At 35.3% G+C, this 22,048-nt stretch overlaps 3 protein-coding genes and 1 non-coding gene across 5 annotated transcripts; 1 reads left to right on the forward strand and 3 right to left on the reverse strand.

Moving 5' to 3' along the window:
- Positions 1-346: 346 nt before the first annotated feature.
- LOC142170059 (U6atac minor spliceosomal RNA) lies at positions 347-474 on the reverse strand. Its single transcript, XR_012699673.1, has one exon. It is a non-coding gene; the product is annotated as a U6atac minor spliceosomal RNA (small nuclear RNA).
- A 1,344-nt stretch (positions 475-1,818) lies between these two features.
- LOC107775757 (3-oxoacyl-[acyl-carrier-protein] synthase I, chloroplastic) lies at positions 1,819-9,443 on the reverse strand. Its single transcript, XM_016595528.2, has 7 exons — positions 8,845-9,443; positions 5,942-6,373; positions 5,346-5,519; positions 2,684-2,797; positions 2,471-2,572; positions 2,311-2,377; positions 1,819-2,194 (listed from the first exon to the last, which is right to left on the reverse strand). Exons 1-7 carry the CDS (start codon positions 9,289-9,291, stop codon positions 2,127-2,129), a joined length of 1,404 nt encoding a protein of 467 aa, XP_016451014.1. The 5' UTR covers positions 9,292-9,443; the 3' UTR covers positions 1,819-2,126.
- Positions 9,444-12,283: 2,840 nt separating this feature from the next.
- Positions 12,284-13,945, reverse strand: LOC142169571 (uncharacterized). The gene has a single exon (XM_075231447.1). It carries the CDS (start codon positions 13,943-13,945, stop codon positions 12,284-12,286), a length of 1,662 nt encoding a protein of 553 aa, XP_075087548.1.
- A 1,972-nt stretch (positions 13,946-15,917) lies between these two features.
- LOC107813240 (cation/H(+) antiporter 15-like) lies at positions 15,918-20,355 on the forward strand. Of its 2 annotated transcripts, none has more exons than XM_016638480.2 (3): positions 15,918-16,421; positions 17,714-18,679; positions 18,765-20,355. In XM_016638480.2, the coding sequence occupies exons 1-3, from the start codon at positions 16,197-16,199 to the stop codon at positions 20,064-20,066; spliced, it is 2,493 nt and encodes an 830-aa protein (XP_016493966.1). In that variant the 5' UTR covers positions 15,918-16,196; the 3' UTR covers positions 20,067-20,355. The 2 variants fall into 2 exon arrangements, with proteins under 2 accessions (XP_016493966.1, XP_016493967.1); XM_016638481.1 differs by having other exon boundaries at positions 16,338-16,421; positions 17,647-18,679.
- Positions 20,356-22,048: the final 1,693 nt, after the last annotated feature.

Here is a 22,048-nt window from a genome sequence, read left to right on the forward strand (position 1 = left end):
AAACTGTTTACAAACTTGTCGATTTGACTGAGAAAGCTAAATTAGAAGTTTGGATATAGTTAATTTGGATCTAAAGGAAGTAAAAAGTTTCAACATAATGAACTTTTGGCAAATGTCACAAAGGAAATTAGGAAGATGGAAGGGGAGAACAAAGAGTAAAAAATGGAAAACTGACATAAAAAGTAACACCAAAGAGAAAGCTAAATTAGGAGTTTGGACATGGTTAATCTGGTTTCCAAATGAAGTAAAAAGTTTATTGAACTTTTGAAAATGTCAAAAAAGAAATAAGGAAGATTTGAGGGGAGCAAAGAGTAAAAAGTAGAAAATTGAAATAAAAAGTAACACCAAAAAAATTGGGTAAGATCCACCGAAGTGGGAAGCCTTAACCGGATGTGTCTGATAACAGGTAAAGTCCGAAGGCTGTTCCCGTCCCTGTCAGGGGAGATGCCAACCGTCTCTCCTTTCTACGAACACATCTGGTATGGATTTATGTTTTCTATATAAATAGACAGTTTAACTCTAAATTAGCGATGTGGGATAGCTGTCAAGGTCTGCCAACTACTTTCTCATTTCACTTCCAATGTTTTCAGCTTCTTTTGAGCAACAAAGAATTAAAAAAAAATGGAGGGTTATCAAATATTAGAAACAAGCTACTTTATATTTCTCAGTTTTAGGCTTCTCTACATACTACAATATGAAAAAACAAAATTCTATAAGTGGGGTCTTGGAAAGGTAGTATGTACGCAGACCTTATCTCTTACCTCTACTTGGTGAAGATAGAAAGGTTGTTTTCAATAGACCTTCGGTTCAGAGGAAAATATATTGTAACATAAAAAGTATGGGCTCGCTCCTCTACCCCCTTTCTACTTAAATACCAGAGTTTGTTCGAACGTATCCCTTCTCCCGGCCGGGCTCCCACCATACATGTGGAACAAACTATGAATACATAGACTAACTCATAGTTCTAGTAGAGCCATATTTGACCTCTTAGTTAGACTTCTATCTTTGATACTTGAGCACTAAAACTCTGAATAAGCTCTTCCTTTTTAAACTTTGAAGGTTTCCTTGTACAAAAGAAGAATCAAATGCCAAGTAAGGAAACCGTTATCGTAATCACTATTCATCCACCAACCAAACAACTTAAAACCAAACTTGCGAGATAGTTCATCCAATTCAACATGATATCTAAAAGGAATACAAGTTTTAAGTTCGAGTCTCCTTGTCACTCATCCACAAAATACTTTCTTGCGCTTTAACAAAAACAATCTTCTTTTCACCTTTTTCTAAACCCTTTTGCGGGTCATAAATGTCGTTATAAACTGTAATTTTAGTATTTTGAAACTCTTTATCTTTTAGAATTAACTTTGCAGAGTCGTGTGAACTAAAATTAGGAATGTAGTATTCAGATTAGTAGACATTTTTAGTTTCTAAACTTTACAATGTTCTATGAAACTTACTAGTCCTAAAGCAGTTTAAAGAATATCCTTTGACATGTTTTTCATCATACCAAACACACTCGACCTACTAAAGAGGGAAGCATCATTCTATTTTTACTTTTCCCCTGTTTGATGAATGATGGCAGTAGGCTGAATTTAGGGGGGCAAAAAATTACACTGTCCGCAAAATTCGTTTTGTGCCTTTATATATTATATTTTAAATACTCTTAACATAGCTCAGTAATCAAGGCGGTTCAAAAGGTTGTTGGTTCAATTCTCACTCGCCATAGTCTCTTTTAAATTTTTAACCTTTTCTTTTTTGAACCCCCTTAGCTGAAACTCTGCCTCCACCACTGAATGGCAGTAGCAAGAAACAAAAAAATTGCTATGAACTGGAAAATCATATAATTAGGTGGTTTGAGCTCTCAATCTCAAAAGACTATTGTGTCTTTTCTAGCTTTTACATAAATCAAACCTCAGTGCCTTGAAATCATCCAATTAGCTAAGGTGGTTAAAAAAAAAAGACAAGCAAAATTTAAAATACTCATCGCTAAGAACAAAAAGCTAAAAAACTAAAACTTAAAATTGACAGTTGCTTAGCAATTGCTGTGATGAGATGAAGCAGCCTCAATGTCACACTAAATTAAACCTCAGAAGCAGAAAGTTGCTCTTGCTATACTAAAGCTGAAATCAGGGCTTGAATGCAGAAAAAACGACAACGGAGTTGTGACCACCAAAACCAAATGAATTTGATATTGCTGCAGATGGAAAACAAATGTTAGCAAAACTTTTGAGCATAAATTTGAGAAGCTGCGAGAAGTTCAACTATTTCTCAAAGTTTTTATCCCATCTATCTGAAAAAAGATTATCTTACCAACATTGACCTCGTGCTGCTGTTTCTTGTTTGCGACAGTATCAAACTCAACTGAAGGCTCGGGATTCTGCATAGTTCACGAAAACAGGAGATTTGCAAATTAAGAACGAGCATAGGAGTCGATATTTGAATGCAAGTTCCCAAAGAGAAAATGACATACGAATTGGTTTATGGAAGGATGCAGCCAGCCAGTTGTAATGGCTTTAACTGTTGCAATAGCTTCCAGGCCACCAGCAGCACCCAGGCAATGGCCTATCATGGACTGGTAGAACGGAAAATGACAATTTTGAAGGATCAATATTTTTTCAATATGTCAATAAAGTCAACATGAAAGAAACGGCTAATACAGGTATTATGACTTAGAGAAAGTTACCTTGGTTGCATTCATTTTGATCTCTGAAGGGTTCTTGAATACCTTCTTAACAGCATTTACCTCAGCTAGATCACCAACTATGGTGGAAGTTGCATGAGCATTGATGTAATTAACCTGAAAATAAACGAAAAGGAGAGACCAGATGATAATCAAACTCAAGTACCAAACTTTTTTTAAAAATAGTTAAGTAAGCAACTCAAGTACCAAACTTTTAGGAACAGTTTAACCACTATATTATCTATTCCTCACAAATAATGACTAACATCTAATGTTTGAATTACCATCTAAACAAGGTTCTAAATGACAACTTAAACGACATCCTGAACAAAGATCTAAATGACCAACTGAACGACTGCACTTCAAAATTTGGGTAAATTTTATTGTATCTCCATCTCTTTAAAAGTACTAGTACAACAACAATGAACCCAGTGTAATCCACTAGTGGGGTTTGGGGAGGGTAATGCATACGCAAACCTTACCCCTACCTTGAGAAGGTAGAGAGGTTGTTTCCGGTCTCTTTAAAAGTACTAGTAAAAGACCAATACCATTGCAACTGACCAAGTAAATTCACTATTCATTATTGTCCATGAACATCACAAATACTAGGTGCAAGTGGGACCAAAAAATAAGCATCTTAAAAAGGACTACAGGACTTACAATCTTGACTATTTCAGCAATAACTAAGAACAGTAAAGGAGGGTATAGTCTGGGCCCTGGGGTTCCATGAAATCTCAATCTGGAAAACACTATACCATGTGAATTAAGCTTCCTTGACTACAACAAAAGATGGGATTGGTATTAATGATAATTCTTAACAGTTTCTACGAAAGCTAGCGAGGACATCCATTTTGCTGATGCTGACGGTCGATCGGATGCTCTTCATCTTCCTCATGGAAGCTTTGAGCAAAACATTGGACAACACAAAGAAGAGGAGATAATAGCAGGGAATTCAGAACAAAAGGAGGGATGGAGCTGCATTTTCCTGCTCACTTATGGTTTGCCAACGACACCCTGATTCTCTGTGATGCTGTTTCTGAGTAATTATCATTATATTATGGGTGTTCACTATAGTTTAAAGAAGGTTCATGGGTCAAGACCAATCAGGAGAAAGAAGTCGATGGTAGTGAGCTAGGTTGATAACTGGACGCATTCGGCCCAGATTTTGGTTGTCAAACAGCTTATTATTGGCTTAATAAGGGCTTCCCTTGATGCCACTCACAAAGATACCGCAATTTGCATGGGTGATTCAGATATTCTGATGTAGCGAAATAAAAGATTGTGGTACTATTATCTTTCATTTTTTTTTCTTTTTGAGAAGGCAACATATTTGTATATTAGTATATAGACTTCACTAAAATTGTGAAGGTAACATCTTTCATATTTATTTATCCTCCTTATATTTTAGTTCGAAATAGAACAAAGATAATATTAGAGATGAGATAAATCTATTAGTTAGAGATAGAGTATCATGTAGCAGTCGAAAATAGCTTTTTGTCCTCTAGTTAAAGATACATGCTTTTTTATTTCAAGAGTTCTGACTACTAATAATTCCTTTTTTTCCATAAATATGACCATTGCGTACTTAAAGAAAACTTGAGTAACACTTCATGAATAATACCTTATGAATTGATCTATCTATTTCTCTCCAAGTTCTTTCTCTCATTTCTCCTATTTCTCTCTATTATTCTCCTGTTTCCCCCTTATTTTTTATGCTACATCAAATTCAAGCAGAGACCAATCGGATGGATAATGATGTAATATTTAGTTATCAAAGGGTGGAATAGTTGATTTTGATGAAGAGTCGATGGTCAATCAACTATACCTAAATCCATATACATTGGGGGTAGGCATATAAATCTTCTATATCCGATACGCTCTATTGGTTTCATTCCATTCCAATACTAAATATTTTGTGTTGTAAGAAATATTAGCAGATCTCCAGAAGTATATTTATTCCTCATACTTTTTCCTATGTGGACATAACAAGCTCTAACAAACCTAAAAATACTCCTGGTAAACACCGGACTTACATTTACTTAGCATAAGTGCAATTACTTAACCCTAACTTGTTGGTGTCATATATGGATTCCTTGCTTCCTGTTTGTTCTGTTCTCAAGTAAGTCCAAATTGATTCCAAAGAGATTGTAGGATGGTATTTGGAATCTATATTTCTTGTTAGGCTGCTCTCTTTATTTATTGTTTATATACAAAGGTTACCCTATTTTAACCTTATTTACTTATCTAAAAAACAAGAGATTAAATATCTCTAAGGAAATATAGAACAATCTCAGATGCTACAAGTTTTAAACTATTCAAGAAACAAGATTGCAGAATTGAGTCATGTTTCCGAGAGAAGAACAATACAAAGTGGAAGCCCCAAACAAGGTCTAAGTCTCATGTTAAAACATATCTGATATCAGCACTATTTTTTCTGTCTCCAGTAAAAGTTTAGCCAACGATGAAAAAACTCATGAAAGGGAAAGTACGAAAGTAAGGATGTTGGATTTGGTGGCCAAGGACAACAGGTATGACCTAATTTATATTGGATATAGCCACAACAATTTGTTCTTTCCTGCAGCTCTGTTACAATTTTTCTTTGATTATTGAGTGGACATAACAAAAGTAGAACATCAAATGAGTGAAAGAACAAAAGAAAAAATACCTCTTCTGGTGACACTCCAGCATCTTCAAGGCTGCTAAGAATACATGAAGAAACACCGAGTCCATCAGCTCTGGGGTCAGTCATGTGATAAGCATCACAGTTTACTGCTCCACCCAAATATTCTGCAATTATGGGTGCTCCTCGCTTCATTGCATGCTCTAAACTTTCCATCACCTGTCAATAACTCCATCCAATTGTCATTGTGTCTTTCCAAGGTGATCGATCATGTTGTATGAGAGTGATATAATATGGCAGTGCTTTGTCTAAAACAGTTCCCCACCATGCAATGAAAGAGCAATCACGAATTTTTGGTTGGTATTTTTAGTTTTTTACGTTAAGTATTCCACATTGGTGGAGGAAAAATAGGTTTTTGTCTCGTTGTACTTAGAATATCCTCACCTCATGAGCTAACTTTTGGGGTTGAGTTAGGTCCGATGTTCATTTTCTGAACATATTTAATTACTTCATGAAGGATAGAAATATTAATTATTAAAAAGAGTACTATAGACAACACATAGCATTGGTTCAAAGTGGATAAAAAGCTTATATGATGTTTCTCGTTATCAAACTTTTAATCAACACTTGAGCAAACTTACCAAAACTCCAGCCCCCTCTCCCATAACAAAGCCGTCTCTATCTTTGTCCCACGGTCTAGAAGCAGTTTGTGGATCATCATTTCTTTGAGACAAAGCTCTACATGCGACAAAACCTCCTAATCCAATGGGAATCATGGCAGCTTCAGTTCCACCAGCTATCATCAAATCAGCTTCACCGCGACGAATGTGGTTTGCAGCAGCATAGAAACAATAGTTGGAGGTAGCACAAGCAGTTGAAATTGAATAGTTCGGTCCCATGAAACCAACATCAATTGCAAGCAAGGCCGAACCCATGTTTGTTATGGCATATGGTATAAAAAATGGAGAAATTTTCCTGTGACCCTTTTCGATTAAGGCTTGGACGCCATCTGAAAAAACAGTAAGACCACCCATTCCTGTTCCTACCAAAACACCAGCTCGCTCCTTATTGATCTGCATCAGAATAGAACTAAAGATCTTAAAATCATGTCCCCTACTGCAAAAAAGAAATAAATCCAGACTAAAAAGGTCTGCAGACTAGTAAGACTCATGATTTTCAAATGCAGTAACTAAAAGAATCAATGACGGACAAATTTGCATCACTAAGACGATTAGTTTTTGACTATTTTAAACCACTCACAGAAAACCTACGGAGAAAAAAGAAAAAAAGATGTCAAAGCACATATTCAAAAAGAGAACAGAGGGTGTTGTTGCATTTATGTTCATGGAGTGAAGTTCCGAAATCACTGCAACTGGAGTTTGTTCCATATACTAGGGCTGTGCATCGGTCGGATCGGATCGGATTTAGCACATTTCGGATTTTATAAAATGCAATCCGAATCCAACCCAAATTAAATTGGAACGGGTCGGATTTTAAAGTTTGGATTGGGTAAATATTTCAGAATTTCGGATCGGATTGTACGCCTTATTAATGCTACTAACAATCTAATTGGCTACTACACCTTTTAAGGCTACTGCTATTCACCATTCTATTAAATTGAAAGACAACAAATGTCTTTCATAGCAATAAACAAAACAAAAGTTTCATAGCAAAATAAAATAAACTGAAATTCCAAACAAACGTCTAATAAGAGAGAGGCGTCATTGTCTGTCGATGGGAAGGAGATACTAAGAATGAGAGACACAGAGGTAAGACTTAAGAGAAGCGGACAGAGCAATCTGAAGAGAGGTTAGAGAGAGAGACTTTGATATAAACTAAGAAAAGATAAGTCTAAAGAATGGCGGATGAAATGAGAAGACCTAAATATAATATTTATACATGTCTATATAATTCAAATTTGGGTCTGATTGGATTAAAACTATACCAATCTGAATCCGATCTGAATATCCAAACTTTTAAAAAGCCTAACCCATATCCGATCCGAAAATTCGAATAGAGTTGATCGGATCGGATTCTCGGATAACCGATCCAAATGCACATCCCTACCATATACCATAGATTTCAAATATTTAAAAACATCTAAACTGGAGGACAAAACAACGACGAAGTTCTAAAATTCTGGGAAGATTCATGGACAAGAATAGCACCAATTTACTAGCAAGTATATGGTTTGTTAGTACGGGAGAATAAGGAACCAAAGGAAGTTCTACTGGAGTCTCAGCTCCAATCTTGGCGATCCCAATGCCCTACTTTGCTGATCAAGAGCAAGCTTTATGGTAGCCACATAGTGAAGGTATACGTAGTACCTAGAGTTACAATTGGGTGATGAATGAAAGAATGGAGAGAAACATTACCCATATATGATATAACATATCTTTTTGTTTTATTTGATAATCGTGGTGTTCGGACCAGCTTACACACATCGGCTAATTTCACGGGATACCTGCTGATTCCATGGGATATCTAATAGACTTAGGCCTACGTATGTATACATATACATGGAAACAGTGAAGAAACTAATCTTTATGCAATGGAAGATTGTCAGAACAGCAACTAAAGCTTCAAAGTCCATCCTGCCAAGAGGTCACTGGTAAATTTTTACTCTCAATTAATTTTGTTAATAATGTGCGATATACGATGCTTGTTTGGCAAACCTCTACATGTTAAGAATGAGGTAATTGATTTTGATTATTGAACAAACCAAATATGACTGCTGAAGAGTCTATAATATTATTTGGGTCTTCCATAGATAAATTATATGCTTCATCATAATATAAGCATATTGCTCATGACTTAGAGACCTACGGAAAGTGCGAAAGTTCTGACAAAGAAGCACATATTATCAAATAAGGTTTCTCATTAGCTTAATACTTCAAATGACCCAAACACGTGAAACATTAATAGGTCATGCTATAATAGCCGTCACCATATCCAAATATATGTGGATTGTGTAAGTGATCATTTCAATAATTCAATTCTACAGATAGGTTTTTTCTTTTTTCCGTGAATGTGTACAAGCTTATTGTTCAAATAGACATAGCATCTTAACAACAAAAGTAAAGAGAAGACAGAATATGTAATAAGTTAAATATAACTGAATCCATTTATGGAATATAGATAGATTGTTTATTGGCTTTACCATCATAAAAGAACTATCCGAGATTTTTTTTTAACTATCAGAGAATTATTAATAAGAATATAACTAAAATAGCTACTACTACCAGAGCTCAAGCTGAAAATTTTAAAAGCTCCAGTAGTTGTCCCCAGGTAGAGAAAGGGGATAACGAGGACCTCAAAACAAAGAAAACAAACTATATTCCAAAAACAGAAACAGAAAAATAAACCAACAAATCTAAACATATCAACAGCCAAACTTAAAACATACCACAGCAAGCCCCATCCCATTTTATCTCAATTTAAGTAAAAACAATTTCAAGAACTTATAAAACTACATGCACAAAACAAAAAAAACAAAAAAAAAACAATTTTATTTGAAATAAACAAAAATGTGAAAAAGTGAAACCTTTTTATCTCTGTCAGTACCAAGATCCGCATTTTCAAGAGCTTTTTTCCCAGCAACAATACCATATCTAAGACAATCATCAAGCCTTCTATCATTTTTACCATCAATATAACCTTCAGCTTTAAACCCTCTAATTTGTCCACCAAATCTAGTTGGGAATTTCGAGGCATCAAATCGATCAATTAGACTAATCCCACTTTCACCAGCTAATAATTTATCATAGTAAGCATCAACGTCATTGCCAAAAACAGAAACAAGGCCCATCCCAGTTATGACCACGCGCTTCTTCGGGTCTTTCTCGCGCGTGGGAGCTGATGAAGCTGAGATAAACGGAGTGAGTTTTTTGGGTTTCAATGGCTTTACATTGGTGAATTGGTGGGTGGTGGGTTTGAGGAATGGGTGGATGGGTGGTGAAGGGCGGAGGGATGAAGATTGAAGAGCTTGCATTGTTATGGTTATGGTGCGGTGGGTGGTGAGTGGTGAGTGGTGGGGGTGGAGTGTGGCGGAGAAGGGAAGATGGAGTGATGAGTTTTCGATGACAACTATGTGAATGCAGGGGGAAAGGCTTAAAACGTACTGTGACTGTGTTCTGTTCCAACCAGAACCTATATATATTTATTACTCCCAACTATACTTTTTACTGTTTTGCATAATTTATTACCCATTTGGATATATATATATATATATATATATATATATATATATATATATATATATATATATATATATACTATTTTCTTACTTGAACATCATTCTGTTTCAATTGTTTATTTGGATATTGTTGATTGTGACTTGTTATTTTACGCATATCAAGACAAATAATTTTTTTTCTTTTATACCCACTTTAAGTCCAATAAAATATGCATCAATTAATATGGGTATCATGAATTATTTTATAAAGATAAAAGAGACAAGAGTGAGTTGTTGTAGTGGTCAGCACCCCCTACTTCTAACCAAGAGGTTGTGAGTTCGAGACGCCCTAAGAGAAAGGTGGAGAGTTCTTGGAGAGAGGGAGCCGAGTTTCTATTGGAAACAGTATTTTTACCCCAAGGTAGGGGTAAGGTCTGCCTACACACTACCCTCCTCAGACTCCACTAGTGAAATTATACTGGATTGTTGTTGTTATAAAGATAAAAGGGCTAAAATTGCCTCTAACTATTAACATGAAATAACTTTACTCTTTGTTTTGCAAATGATATGAAGATTTAATTTCATTGACAATATGTGAAGCATCTATGTCGTAGAAATGGCGTGGGATAATCACTTTATAACATGATATTTAGTTTTTATTCAGTATTTTTAATGCTGAGCACAAATAGTCATTACTCTATTAAAATTAATACGAAAAGACATTGTTACCCTTTCTTCATGAGTGTTGTGTAAATATTAAGGGCATAGTGTCCTTAATATTTACACTGTACACATGAAGTTAAGGACGTCGTGTCCTTAACATTTACACTGAACATATGAAGTTAAGGACATGATGTCCTAAAGTTTAACAATGTAAGGTGCAAATACAAGACACTTTGTCCTTAATAATTATACAGCATTTATGAAGTTAAGGACATCATGTCCTTAATATTTACACAACACTCATAAAGTTAAGTACAATATGTCCTTAACATTTACGCTGCACATATGAAGTTAAGGACATGAGGTCCTAAAGTTTAACAACATGAGGTGCAAATACAAGTTAAGGACATTATGTCCTTAACATTTACACTACACACATGAAGTTAAGGACGTTTTATCCTTAACATTTACACTGAACATATGAAGTTAAGGACATGATATCCTAAAGTTTAACAACGGAAGGTGCAAATACAAGATATTTTGTTCTTAATATTTACACAGTATTTATGAAGTTAAGGATATCATGCCCTTAATATTTACACAACACTCATAAAGTTAAGGACACTATGTTCTTAATATTTACACTATACATATGAAGTTAAGGACATGAGATCCTAAAGTTTAACAACAGAATGTGCAAATACAAGTAAAGGACATTATGTCCTTAACATTTACACTGCACACATGAATTTAAGGACGCCGTGTCCTTAACATTTACACTAAACATATGAAGTTAAGGACATGATATCCTAAAGTTTAACAACGGAAGGTGCAAATACAAGACACTTTGTCCTTAATATTTACATAGTATTTATGAAGTTAAGGACATCATGCCCTTAATATTTACACAACACTCATAAAGTTAAGGATACTATGTCCTTAACATTTACACTATACATATGAAGTTAAGGACATGAGATCCTAAAGTTTAACAATAGAAGGTGCAAATACAAGTTAAGGACATTATGTCCTTAACATTTACACTGCACACATGAAGTTAAAGACGTCGTGTCCTTATCATTGACACTGAACATATGAAGTTAAGGACATGATGTCCTAAAGTTTAACAACGGAATGTGTAAATACAAGACACTTTGTCCTTAATATTTACACAATATTTATGAAGTTAAGGACATCATGTCCTTAATATTTACACAACACTCATAAAGTTAAGGACACTATGTCCTTAATATTTATACTGCACACATGAAATTAAGGACACCATGTCCTTAATATTTACACTACACATATGAAATTAAGGATATGAGGTCCTAAAGTTTAACAAAAGAAGGTGCAAATACAAGTTAAGGACATTATGTCCTTAACATTTACACTACACACATGAAGTTAAGGACGTCGTGTCCTTAATATTTACACTGAACATATGAAGTTAAGGACATGATGTCCTTAATATTAGCACATGGGTATTTTTGTTCGGGCGGATAAAAAATTATTAAGCACTAGCTAAAAAGTAAATACATTTTAAACGGTGGCTAAAGAGTAAAGACATCTCTAACTAGTGGCCAGTGTTGTGAAGAGCGTGAAGTGAGAAAAAGCGACAAACCCCATTTCGCTTAAAGCGAGAAGCGAAGCGCTCGCTTTTTTGAAGTGAAGCAAAATTTAAAAATAAATAAATAAATAAATATTGCATAGACAACACATGTAATTGTAAGTAAATGTTCAATAATTCAATGTAAAAACTAAATAGTAGCATCAATTAAAGTACAAAATGAGCATCCTATTCTTCTACAAGATTGTCAAATTCTTGTATTCCACTATCATTATTATATTGCTCGTCATCTTCTTCAACTTCTTCTTCTTCTTCATCAACTAGGGACAAAGTAGCTGCCTCTTTTCCCTTCCTCCGTGAACTTGAAGTTGAGGTACTCCCCCTCAAACCATAAATCCTCTCCCCAATTTCACGCGCCTCCGCAACATCACCCCAAGTGAAATCAGAAGTTTCCTCAAATACTTCTTCATCTGCATGATCTTCCGGGACTCCAGTTAGCCATTCATTAGCATCATCGATGTTGTCCAAATTAATTGGACCAATTATATTGCGAGTGTTGTATCCAAACTAATTGGATCAAGTTATTTTATCTTGCACGGATTCTTCAGGTATCAACTTCTCAATACATTCATAGTATCCATTCCACAAAGGTTCATCTCCTAGAATCTTTTCTTCATTGTCATAAAACAGTTCCGGGTTCAAAACAAGTCCAGCTGCATGCAAAGGGCTATGAAGCTTACTATCCCACCTTTTATCTATGATCTCAAAGACTTTTTTGTATTTTCTTTGATCACTAAACAAGACTTGAATAGCCTCCTTTGCCCTATCCATTGCTTCATACAGGTAGCCCATTGGTGGCCTTTGCTCCCCATCCACAAAACGAAGCACTTTAACTAAAGGACCACCAATCTTCAATGCATGAACCACATTGTTCCAGAATGAAGGAGAAAGTATAATATCTGCAGATTCTCTCCCTCGAGCTTCCCTTCCATAGGCACTGTTAGTGCACTCATCTGAAACAAACAACTTCTTCAAATTGCTTTTTTGCTCATACATCATATGCAAAGTCAAGAAAGCAGTAGCAAATCTTGTCTTTGCGGGTTTCACCAAGCTTCTTTGTTTAGTGAATCTCTTCATCATATTCAATAACAAAGACCTTTGAACAATATAGGAATGCACTCTAATTGCCTGATTAAAGATTGAACTAAAGGGTCTTTCCTTGAAAATGTCACCGAAGATCAAATTAATGGAATGTGCTGCACACGGAGTCCAATAAATATGCGGGTACCCAGCAGACATCAAATCGCCAGCTTTAACATTTTCACTGGCATTGTCCGTGACAACTTGAACAACATTTTCTGCTCCAATAGAGTCTATTGTACTCTTGAACAAGGAGTACATTTTGGTTGAATCAGTCAAAGAGTCGCTTGCAACAACGGACTCAAGAAATAGGCTTCCCTTAGGAGAATTCACCAAGATATTGATGATCATTTTTTCATTTCTCGCCGTCCACTTATCCATCATAATGGAACAACCAAACTTGTTCCATTCTACTTTGTGCTCTTCCACGATTTTGTTCACCTCTGCCACCTCTTTTTTTAGATATGGCTCTCTAACTTCATGATATGTTGGAGGCTTCATTCCTGGACTATATTGGCCTACGGCCTCAATAAAAGCAGAAAAAATATCAGTATAATTAACACAATTAAAAGGAAGACCTGCATCATACATCCACCGTGCAAACATTGTAATTGCACGATCCCTCAAAATCGTTTTGGCATCAATTTGAGGATTACCACTTTTTCCTTCCTTATCTCCAGATTTTTGCGAGAAGTAACAATCCATAGGACATTTGGTCTTGCCAGTAGATCCACAACTAGAAGACATTGGTTGCATCCTTCCCCGCTTTTGTGATTTTGGTGGAAGCGACGAAGCATCGTCACCTTCTTCTGTTTCATCATCGTCATCAAGATTATACAGTTCTAGTTCATGAATCAGTTGAGTCTTTAACTCTCTTTTTTTATGAAGGAATGCTTTCAAATCTTCCTTCACATGCGACGGAACTTTAGGACAAGATGCGACATTTGGATCACCACCGATTAGATGCGCTTTTTGACGATAGATTCCTCCATTTGAAATCTTGTCACAAAAAAGACATCTAATTGCCATCTTGTTGGTCTCGCAAACTCTTTCAGAGTAAGCCCAAGCCGGATCTTTCCTATCTTCTTTTGGCGCCATTAAAAGAACAACTACATAACACATAAGAAAGGCAATAAGAACTAAGAATAAACTATAGGAATTCTCTGTTAATAACTGAAAAAATTGGGCTGTAAAATTCTGGAAAAAATTCGCCAGCATTTCGCTACTTTTTGGACGTTTAGAAAGAAAAAGAAGAAGAAGAAGAAGAATGAAAATCAGAAGTTCAGAACATACCTGTTGAAGTCTTGAAGTCTTGAACTTGAAGTTGAAGAAGAAGAAGAATAACCCTACTTGATGATTTGAGATTCTTTCAGAAATCAGAAGTAGATGAAGAAGAAGTCGCTGCTGTTGGAAGTTGAAGAATACTAGTCGCTGTTGTTGAAGATTAGTGTTTAATCCAAAAAACTTATTTTTAATAAAGTAGGGTTGGGTATTTTAATACAGAGAAGCGGATGCTTCTCTTCGCTTCGCTTTCCCTGCTTCTCGCTTTTTACAGAGAAGCGGTCGCTTTTACTGACCTGAGTCGCTTCACCTTGCTGAAGCGCTGTCTTTCACGCTTCGCCTCGCTTCTCGCTTAAAGCGATGAAGCGAGCGCTTTTTAAAACACTGCTAGTGGCTAACCGTGCACTTCCCCCATCTATGTCATCACATGATCCAACACCGTCTTTGGACAAGAAAAATAAAACTCCAAAAAATTTCAAGTTTTTCTTTTTCTTTTATTTTCCTTTTAATGAATTTAAGTTATAAATTATTCCGAGTCGTCCCTTCCTTTTAATGTTACGCCTTATCGTGTCCACAATGACATAAGTTTAAATGAAGAATGATTGAAATTTTAAATGGAAGATTTAAAAATATTTCGTGCTGACTTTTTTACTTTTTATTGTCACCCTAGTGTTATAAGATAGACGATGAACAATATTCTATTTCAAATATTTTTGTAAATAAAATTAACATAATTTGCTTGTGTGAAAATATAGACGTACAGTTTCAAACTTAAACAAATAAGGAGAATTTTAGCAGAGCGTGAAAACCAGATATAGTGTTAAATGAGTAAAAGATTCCAGCATTTAGGGTGACTAAGTATAAGTAAATTGGCTTCGATGTGTTGGATAAAGAAGTTAATCTTATCTTATCGATACTCTAATGATGTGCTTAATAGAAAAGGTTTTTTTTTGCATCTTAGTGAACGGAGGGGGTAAAGAAGCTTAAGAGATTCGAATTCAGTAGATAATCCAAATGTATGCTGGTTGATAGTTCAATCCAATTACGTATATATCTTTAAAATTAGAGGTGTTTGATATTGTGTGTTTACAAGAAACTAAGTAGGCATTTGGATATAGATTTGATTGAAACATAAAATAAATAAATAAAAATTAAGTTGTGTTAAAAAATAGTTTGAAAGTCGAAATTGTGTTTAGACATGCATTTTGCTTGAAATATTTTTGAAATGTGTTAGTGGAAGAAAAAAAATTCACCCAGAGACTAACCAGAATCAGTTTTTGGAACTTGAAAATTTTTCTTATTTTTTTTTTAAAAAAGTAGATCAAATTCTATGAACAAATAATACTTTAATTTATTTTTTTTAAAAGTAAAAAAAAACATTATGTCCAAACGGGAGTTAAAGAGACGAGGAAAACGGTGGTGGTAACATGAGTTATTTTGTTATGATATTTTGTTAAATACATAAAAATAGAAATAGGGGTCAGCACCATCATAGAATGAAGACCTAAACATAAATTAGTCGAATTAAAATAGTTAATGATAGAATTATCTCGTTAAGACTAGTTTTAGTGAAGGACAAAAACAAATCCATATATATAAATAGGACACGGTTGGACTCGTGTCAGTCATATTTATTCATCTGCATGTCAAATAACAACCTCAAAAGAAGAAGAAAAAAAGGGTTTTAAGCTTCCAAATTGAGCGGAAAACCATTCAGTTTGAAACAAAGCTTTGTTGGTAGAGATTACATTTTACTATTTTTCACATTTATCAGTTCATATTTTATTTCTTATTTCTTCTTCTTTTCATTTTCCTCATGTTAATACAAACCTCCATAAATTTTGGTGGCTGAATCTCAAGGCAGGGTTGTAGCCAGGGTTGTTCCCTGCCCTGGCACATGACAAGAGAAAAAGGGGTTCAAGAAAAAACTCAAGGAAAACAAGAAGAAAAGAGAAAAACATTTTTTTCTCATAATAATGTGCAAATACTGATTGCAAAATTTTGGTGATTAAGGTGGTAAAAATCTTTTTTTTTTCTTTTCGAAACATCAATCTCTGGAAATCAAGAAATGGCAGATTTAGAACCACCTATTGATACTGAAAAATTAAATGAAAAGATTCTGTGTTATGCACAAACCATTTACAGGTTAAATGGTGTTTGGGAAGGACCTGATCCTTTGACACCAATTATTCCTCTTTTCTTCGTTCAGATTTCTTTAGCTATCTTGATCACCCGTCTTGTCATGTTTGCCCTTAAAATCACAAGGCAACCTCCTTTTGTTGCTGAAATTATTGTAAGTATACATTAATCACTTTCTTTGCCCATTACATGAAACATTTTCTTGTACATTTAGGGTGTGTTTTGTACGATATAAGTCACGTGTTGATAAGGTCATTATTTAGGAAAATATTTTTCACAAGAAATTCATTCTTTTATGTTTGATTACATGGATAGTATGTTATATTAGGGAAAATGACTTCCCTCTGTAGTTATAGATTGAAACTATTTTTGTTACAACTATTTGAACTATTTAACTTCATATTACTTGTCCTAACTAAAATTTCGACATTACTATTAATTACCTTTAGTACTCAAGTTTCATAAAAATACTTTTAGTTTGCTTATGTTACTATAAATGAATTCCATCATATGAAACACACTCTTAAAGCCGTGGAATTTGCGATAGACGGACAATATTTGAACTATTGAATTTCCACATATATTGATATAAATTGAATTAAACAACATTTAAGCTCCTCCTACAGCATGATGTTTGCAAAGGTTAATCGCGTGTTCATTTGTTATTCAATTAAAGCCGTTTAAAAGAAGCTTTTGCCTAAGCATTGCATTACGCTTTAGGAGGAATGTGTTGATAGAAGACTGTAAATATCTCAAGGTTAATATTAGAATTTTTTTTTTTTAATAACAATGATGTTCATGTTAATTTGACCGCACTTTGGCAATTCACTAGTACCTGCTACCTACCACTAGCATAGGAAAGATACCTTTCTTTGCTTCCTGGCCAAGATCAAGCGTAGTATTTGTTCTTATCAGTTCAATATTATTCATAGTATGAATTCGTACACAATTTCGCATCTTTCATAATATTCAGCTCACTACAATCTATTATAGTTGTTCATGATTAATAGAATCTTGGTTGTCTATTTTGTTGTGCATTCTAGCACTTAATGGTTACTAATAAACTTAAGTTTCCTTTACTTGTTTACATAAATCAATGTGAATGATGAAACCATTTTGACCTAAGTTGCTCCGACACGGCAGTTTAGGTGCCGCACCCGTGTCGACACGACACTAGTATGGGTGTGGGTGTGGGATCTATACCGGATCCCGGCACCCGTATCCGTATCTCCAAATCTAAGAATTTACATCTCGAAGGACCTGACCTCTAGATCCGCACCCGTGTCAGACGCACGCACCTGTGTCCGAGCAACTTAGATTTTGACAATCCTATTTGAGCTACATGAACTACTTTATACCTTTCTTGTACTATTCTGCAGTATAACTTTGATTTGGACATGTATGGAAAAAAAGTTTAAGGAACAAAGCAATGATTTTTGTTCGTAGAGTGGCATACTTTTGGGTCCTTCAGCACTTGGACAGATAGTAAAGTATAGGAGGCAGCTTTTCCCAAACTACAACTTCCATGTGATTGAGACAATGGCTCATGTAGCCCTTGTGTTCTATGGGTTTCTGGTGGGATTACAGATGGATATAAAATCAGTTCTTCGAATCGGAATAAAGGCTAGGAATGTAGCTGTTATAGGGATCATTATCCCTTTTGTCATGGGAACAATATTGTTTTTCTCACTCTATCGCGACGAAGATGCTAGAGGTTTTATTTTCTATGGTGGTGCTCTCACTGTTACAGGGTTCTCTGTCTTGGCTAAGATACTTGACAAACAGAAGATCCTCCAAACTGACATTGGGAAAATGGCCATGTCTTCAGCTGTAATCAATGATATTGGTGCATGGTTTATTTTGGCACTAGGTTATGTAGTCACAGGGAGTACAACTAACATCCATTGGGCTGTAATTTGCACGATTGCCTACGCCTTGTTCTGTGTCTTTTATCTCCGTCGTGCCATTGGCTGGATCATCCGAAAAATGCCAGAAGTACAAGGATATAGTGAGTTCTTTGTATGCTCAATTCTTGCTGGGATGGCGATTTCGGGAGTTATAACGGATGCTTTGGGCACACACCCTATAATTGGTGCTTTTCTGTTTGGACTGAGTGTACCTAACCAAATGCTTCAAGCAGCAATCTTGGATAAGCTTGATGATTTTGTGATGGGCTTTCTTATGCCAACTTTCTTTGTTGTTTGTGGACTCAGAACCAATTTCAAAGCCATGGGTAGTATTTATGAAATTGTTGGCTACATTATTCTATTTGTTTCAGCCAAAATCTTGAGCACATTTGCTGCTACTTTCTTCTCTGACATGTCTATTAAGGAGGCTTTGGCTGTTGGAATACTTAGCAATACCAAAAGTCTCATGGCCTTGATCATTATTGAAGCTGGTCAGGCACAACAGGTAAGTTTTCCCCCTCCCACTCCTCATTTTGCTTTACTGGAAATGGATTTTTAGGCTAACCATCATGTTTTAAAATCTTGATCAGATTTTGAACACTCAATTATACTCTCTTATGGTAACTGGCATTTTGGTGATGACGGTGATTGTCACACCTATCACTATGCTCTATCATCCCTCGCAAGAATTGGCGCCCCATAAACGAAGGACTATACAGAAAGCAAAAGTGGAGGAGGAGCTTCGGGTGCTCGCATGCATCCATGCCGCGCACGACATCCCTTCGGTCATCAACCTTCTTGGCTCGTCGAATTCTACACCAGCAGCCCCAATAACTGTCTTTGCTCTCCAAGTAGTAGAACTAGTCGGGCGTGCATCATCAATGCTAGAAGTTCACACCTCAGGCAAACGAGGCTCGAGAAGTCTTGGCCACGAGGAGGCACAAACGAGACAGATAATCGCTGCTTTCGACAACTATGAGCTACGATCGGATGGTGTGATGGTTCAAGTACTTACAGCAAGGTGTGCTTTGTCCACTATGGATGAAGATATATGCAACATTGCCAAAGACAAGCGTGCAGCTTTCATCATACTCCCTTTCCACAAACAGCGAAGTCTCGCTGGTGAAATGGAGGATGTCAACCCTGAAATTCGGGCTGTCAACGAGGGTGTGCTCGCTAATGCCCCTTGTTCTGTGGGAATCCTCATCGATCGTGGCCTTTCTGAGACAAGTGACTACGCAAAAAATATCGTTGTCCTTTACTTCGGAGGTCCTGATGATAGGGAAGCTCTGGGTTACGCGCTGAGAATGGTTGATCGTCCAGATACACGCCTAACTGTGGTTAAGTTTATACCAGGGGAAGATGCTACAGATATAGAACCAATGGAATTTGCTGAAGAAAGTCATGTAAACGTCCACATTGACAAAGAGAGCGAAAATTTGTTAGATGAAGAGTTCTTGAACAGGTTCAAGATCAGCACAGCCAATGACAAATCAGTAAAATACATAGAATTGTTGCTGAATGATGTAGAAGAAGCTGTCAAGGCAATAAAACTAATGGACCAGCATAGCTATGATCTCTACATCGTAGGAAAAGGTCGAGGCATAGTGTCACCACTAACGGCTGGTCTAGTCGATTGGTGTGACTGCCCCGAGCTCGGGGCTATTGGTGATCTTTTAGTCACATCCGAATTCGATTCCACATTCTCTGTGCTGGTCATGCAGCAGTATGTTAAGCCAATTGGAGATGGTTCGGTAAATTCTTATGGATCAATGAGTGAGCGGATAGGACTCGGGATGGACATGGATATGGACATGCAGCGCGCAGATAGTGAAGCTGGGGACGTGTTTTCCAGTTTTAGGAGGCGGCCAGAACATATGCCACGAGTCTAAAATGCAAAGTCTTAGCTTAGGCTGATGACAAAATGGGGTGGAATTAGCATTGGTTGAGACTTCAGATTCAAAAGTTCTTGCAAGAATCAATGATTTATTGGCTTTCATCCGACAAAAATAGAATTGGGGTTGAATGATGAGGCTTGCTTTGTAATTGTAGTAACAATCTAACTTTGAAATTTTAGAACTTAGAATCTCTGACATTTTATGCCAATGTAAAATGTTTGAGGCAAAGTGAACCATACTGAAAGACAGTAATTGATTCCAGGTAGGAGCTTTACTCCTTTAAGTTTCTTTATTTAACTAACTATATACCTCATTTTTATTCATCCTCAATAATAAATAATTTGTCTTCTAAGGAAAATTTGGTGCTCTCTAAACTAAATTCTCTAAATCTCACACTTATTCGCTGCATGAAGGTGCAACTATCCAAGTCCAGCCAAAGTTATTATGTGCAGCAACACTAACAATATTTTAATAAAATATTAGTACATATTTAATAGATTCTTAACATATACTATATATAAGATTTAAGTCAAAAATATTGGATTCAATCTAAGTTGTAGCTTTAATCACACATCCACCCCGGCAAGTCTTTCACAAATAAATAGGAACAACAAATAGGAATATATTTAAGGAAGAATTTATATTTGAAAAATTATAAAGAAGAAATATAAAAGTCACATTTTAAATATAATTACAATAGTAGTTACTGGCAATATTCTTGACCGCTATGAGAATTGAAAATTGTAATTGTACTTCTCTAATATAAATCAATTTAGTGTTGACCAACTAATAAATCACATCTTGTAGTTACATGTAATTGCACTCATATTCAATTTTCATGTGACTTTTCAAACACACCATAAGTAGAAACCTAATCCAAAACGTCGTTTTTTCTAGAAGAAATGTGACATCTTTGAAGACCGAAGAGGGCTGTGACATTATAGATTTTGACCTCTTGTCATATTAAGCCGCCTAACCACTTCTGCCATTGAGTTGAATTATTAAAAGGAGAGTAGTGTGATAAAGAGACCTTTTCTTATATTTTATATTTTTATTTTACTTTTGATTTATAAGGTCTTTGAGTTTCTATTAGCTAAAGTTACTCTCAGTTTGACAGTATGCGATTTTGAATTGCTTTTTTAATCTTAATTTACTTTCTGTTTAATAATTTGGCTAATCAATTTGTGCCAACTTCGATTATTAGGCAAATGAATAAGGTCATTTAGTATTATTTTTTTCTTCTCGATCTTTGCACCCTCTTTATTGACCATTAGATAACAACTTTAAAGGCAAAATCCTATACTAAATTAAACGTTACTCCCTCCGATTCACTTTAACTGATTTTTTGGTTGTTCTCACACATATTAAGAAATTCATCGTTTAACATTAATTAACAATAAAAATTGACCATATTAACCTTTTATTATCTCTTTAATTTGTTCATTAAAAATATAACAGATACTCCAATACTCTTTACTTCAAGAGCAATTTTAAAAAAAAATAATTTAAACTCTTTTTGATATCTGAATAAATCATGTATCGAGGACCACAAAAAAAGGACTAAAAAATCAATTAAACAAGTGAGTTTGCTTCCTCAGCCAAATTTATGTAAACAACTACTTTTAATGAACTCCAGGTAGTTTCATCACAATACATATTTGCCTTTTACACCTTGCTTTCTCCAAAGGAAGACTCTTCATTGTTTGGGCTCCCTAGGTTTGGTCCAAATGTAAAACTCCAATAACAATAATTATTGTGCCTCAATTCTAAATTAATTTGGATAACTATAATACCTTTTTTTTCTCAATATTCATTTCACTTTATTTTTATTTATCCGAAAAATGGATAAAGTTGAATTTATACGTAGTTCTAAGAATACGTGGTATAACTTGGTACAAATTGGAAAAGTAAGTAGAGATATGTCGAATATTAACTATAAAAGGGAATTAAAACAAACCGAAATTGAGTAAAGAATG

The sequence above is a fragment of the Nicotiana tabacum genome, chromosome 15 (assembly GCF_000715075.1).
Source record: "Nicotiana tabacum cultivar K326 chromosome 15, ASM71507v2, whole genome shotgun sequence".
In the NCBI taxonomy this organism is placed as follows: Eukaryota; Viridiplantae; Streptophyta; class Magnoliopsida; order Solanales; family Solanaceae; genus Nicotiana; species Nicotiana tabacum.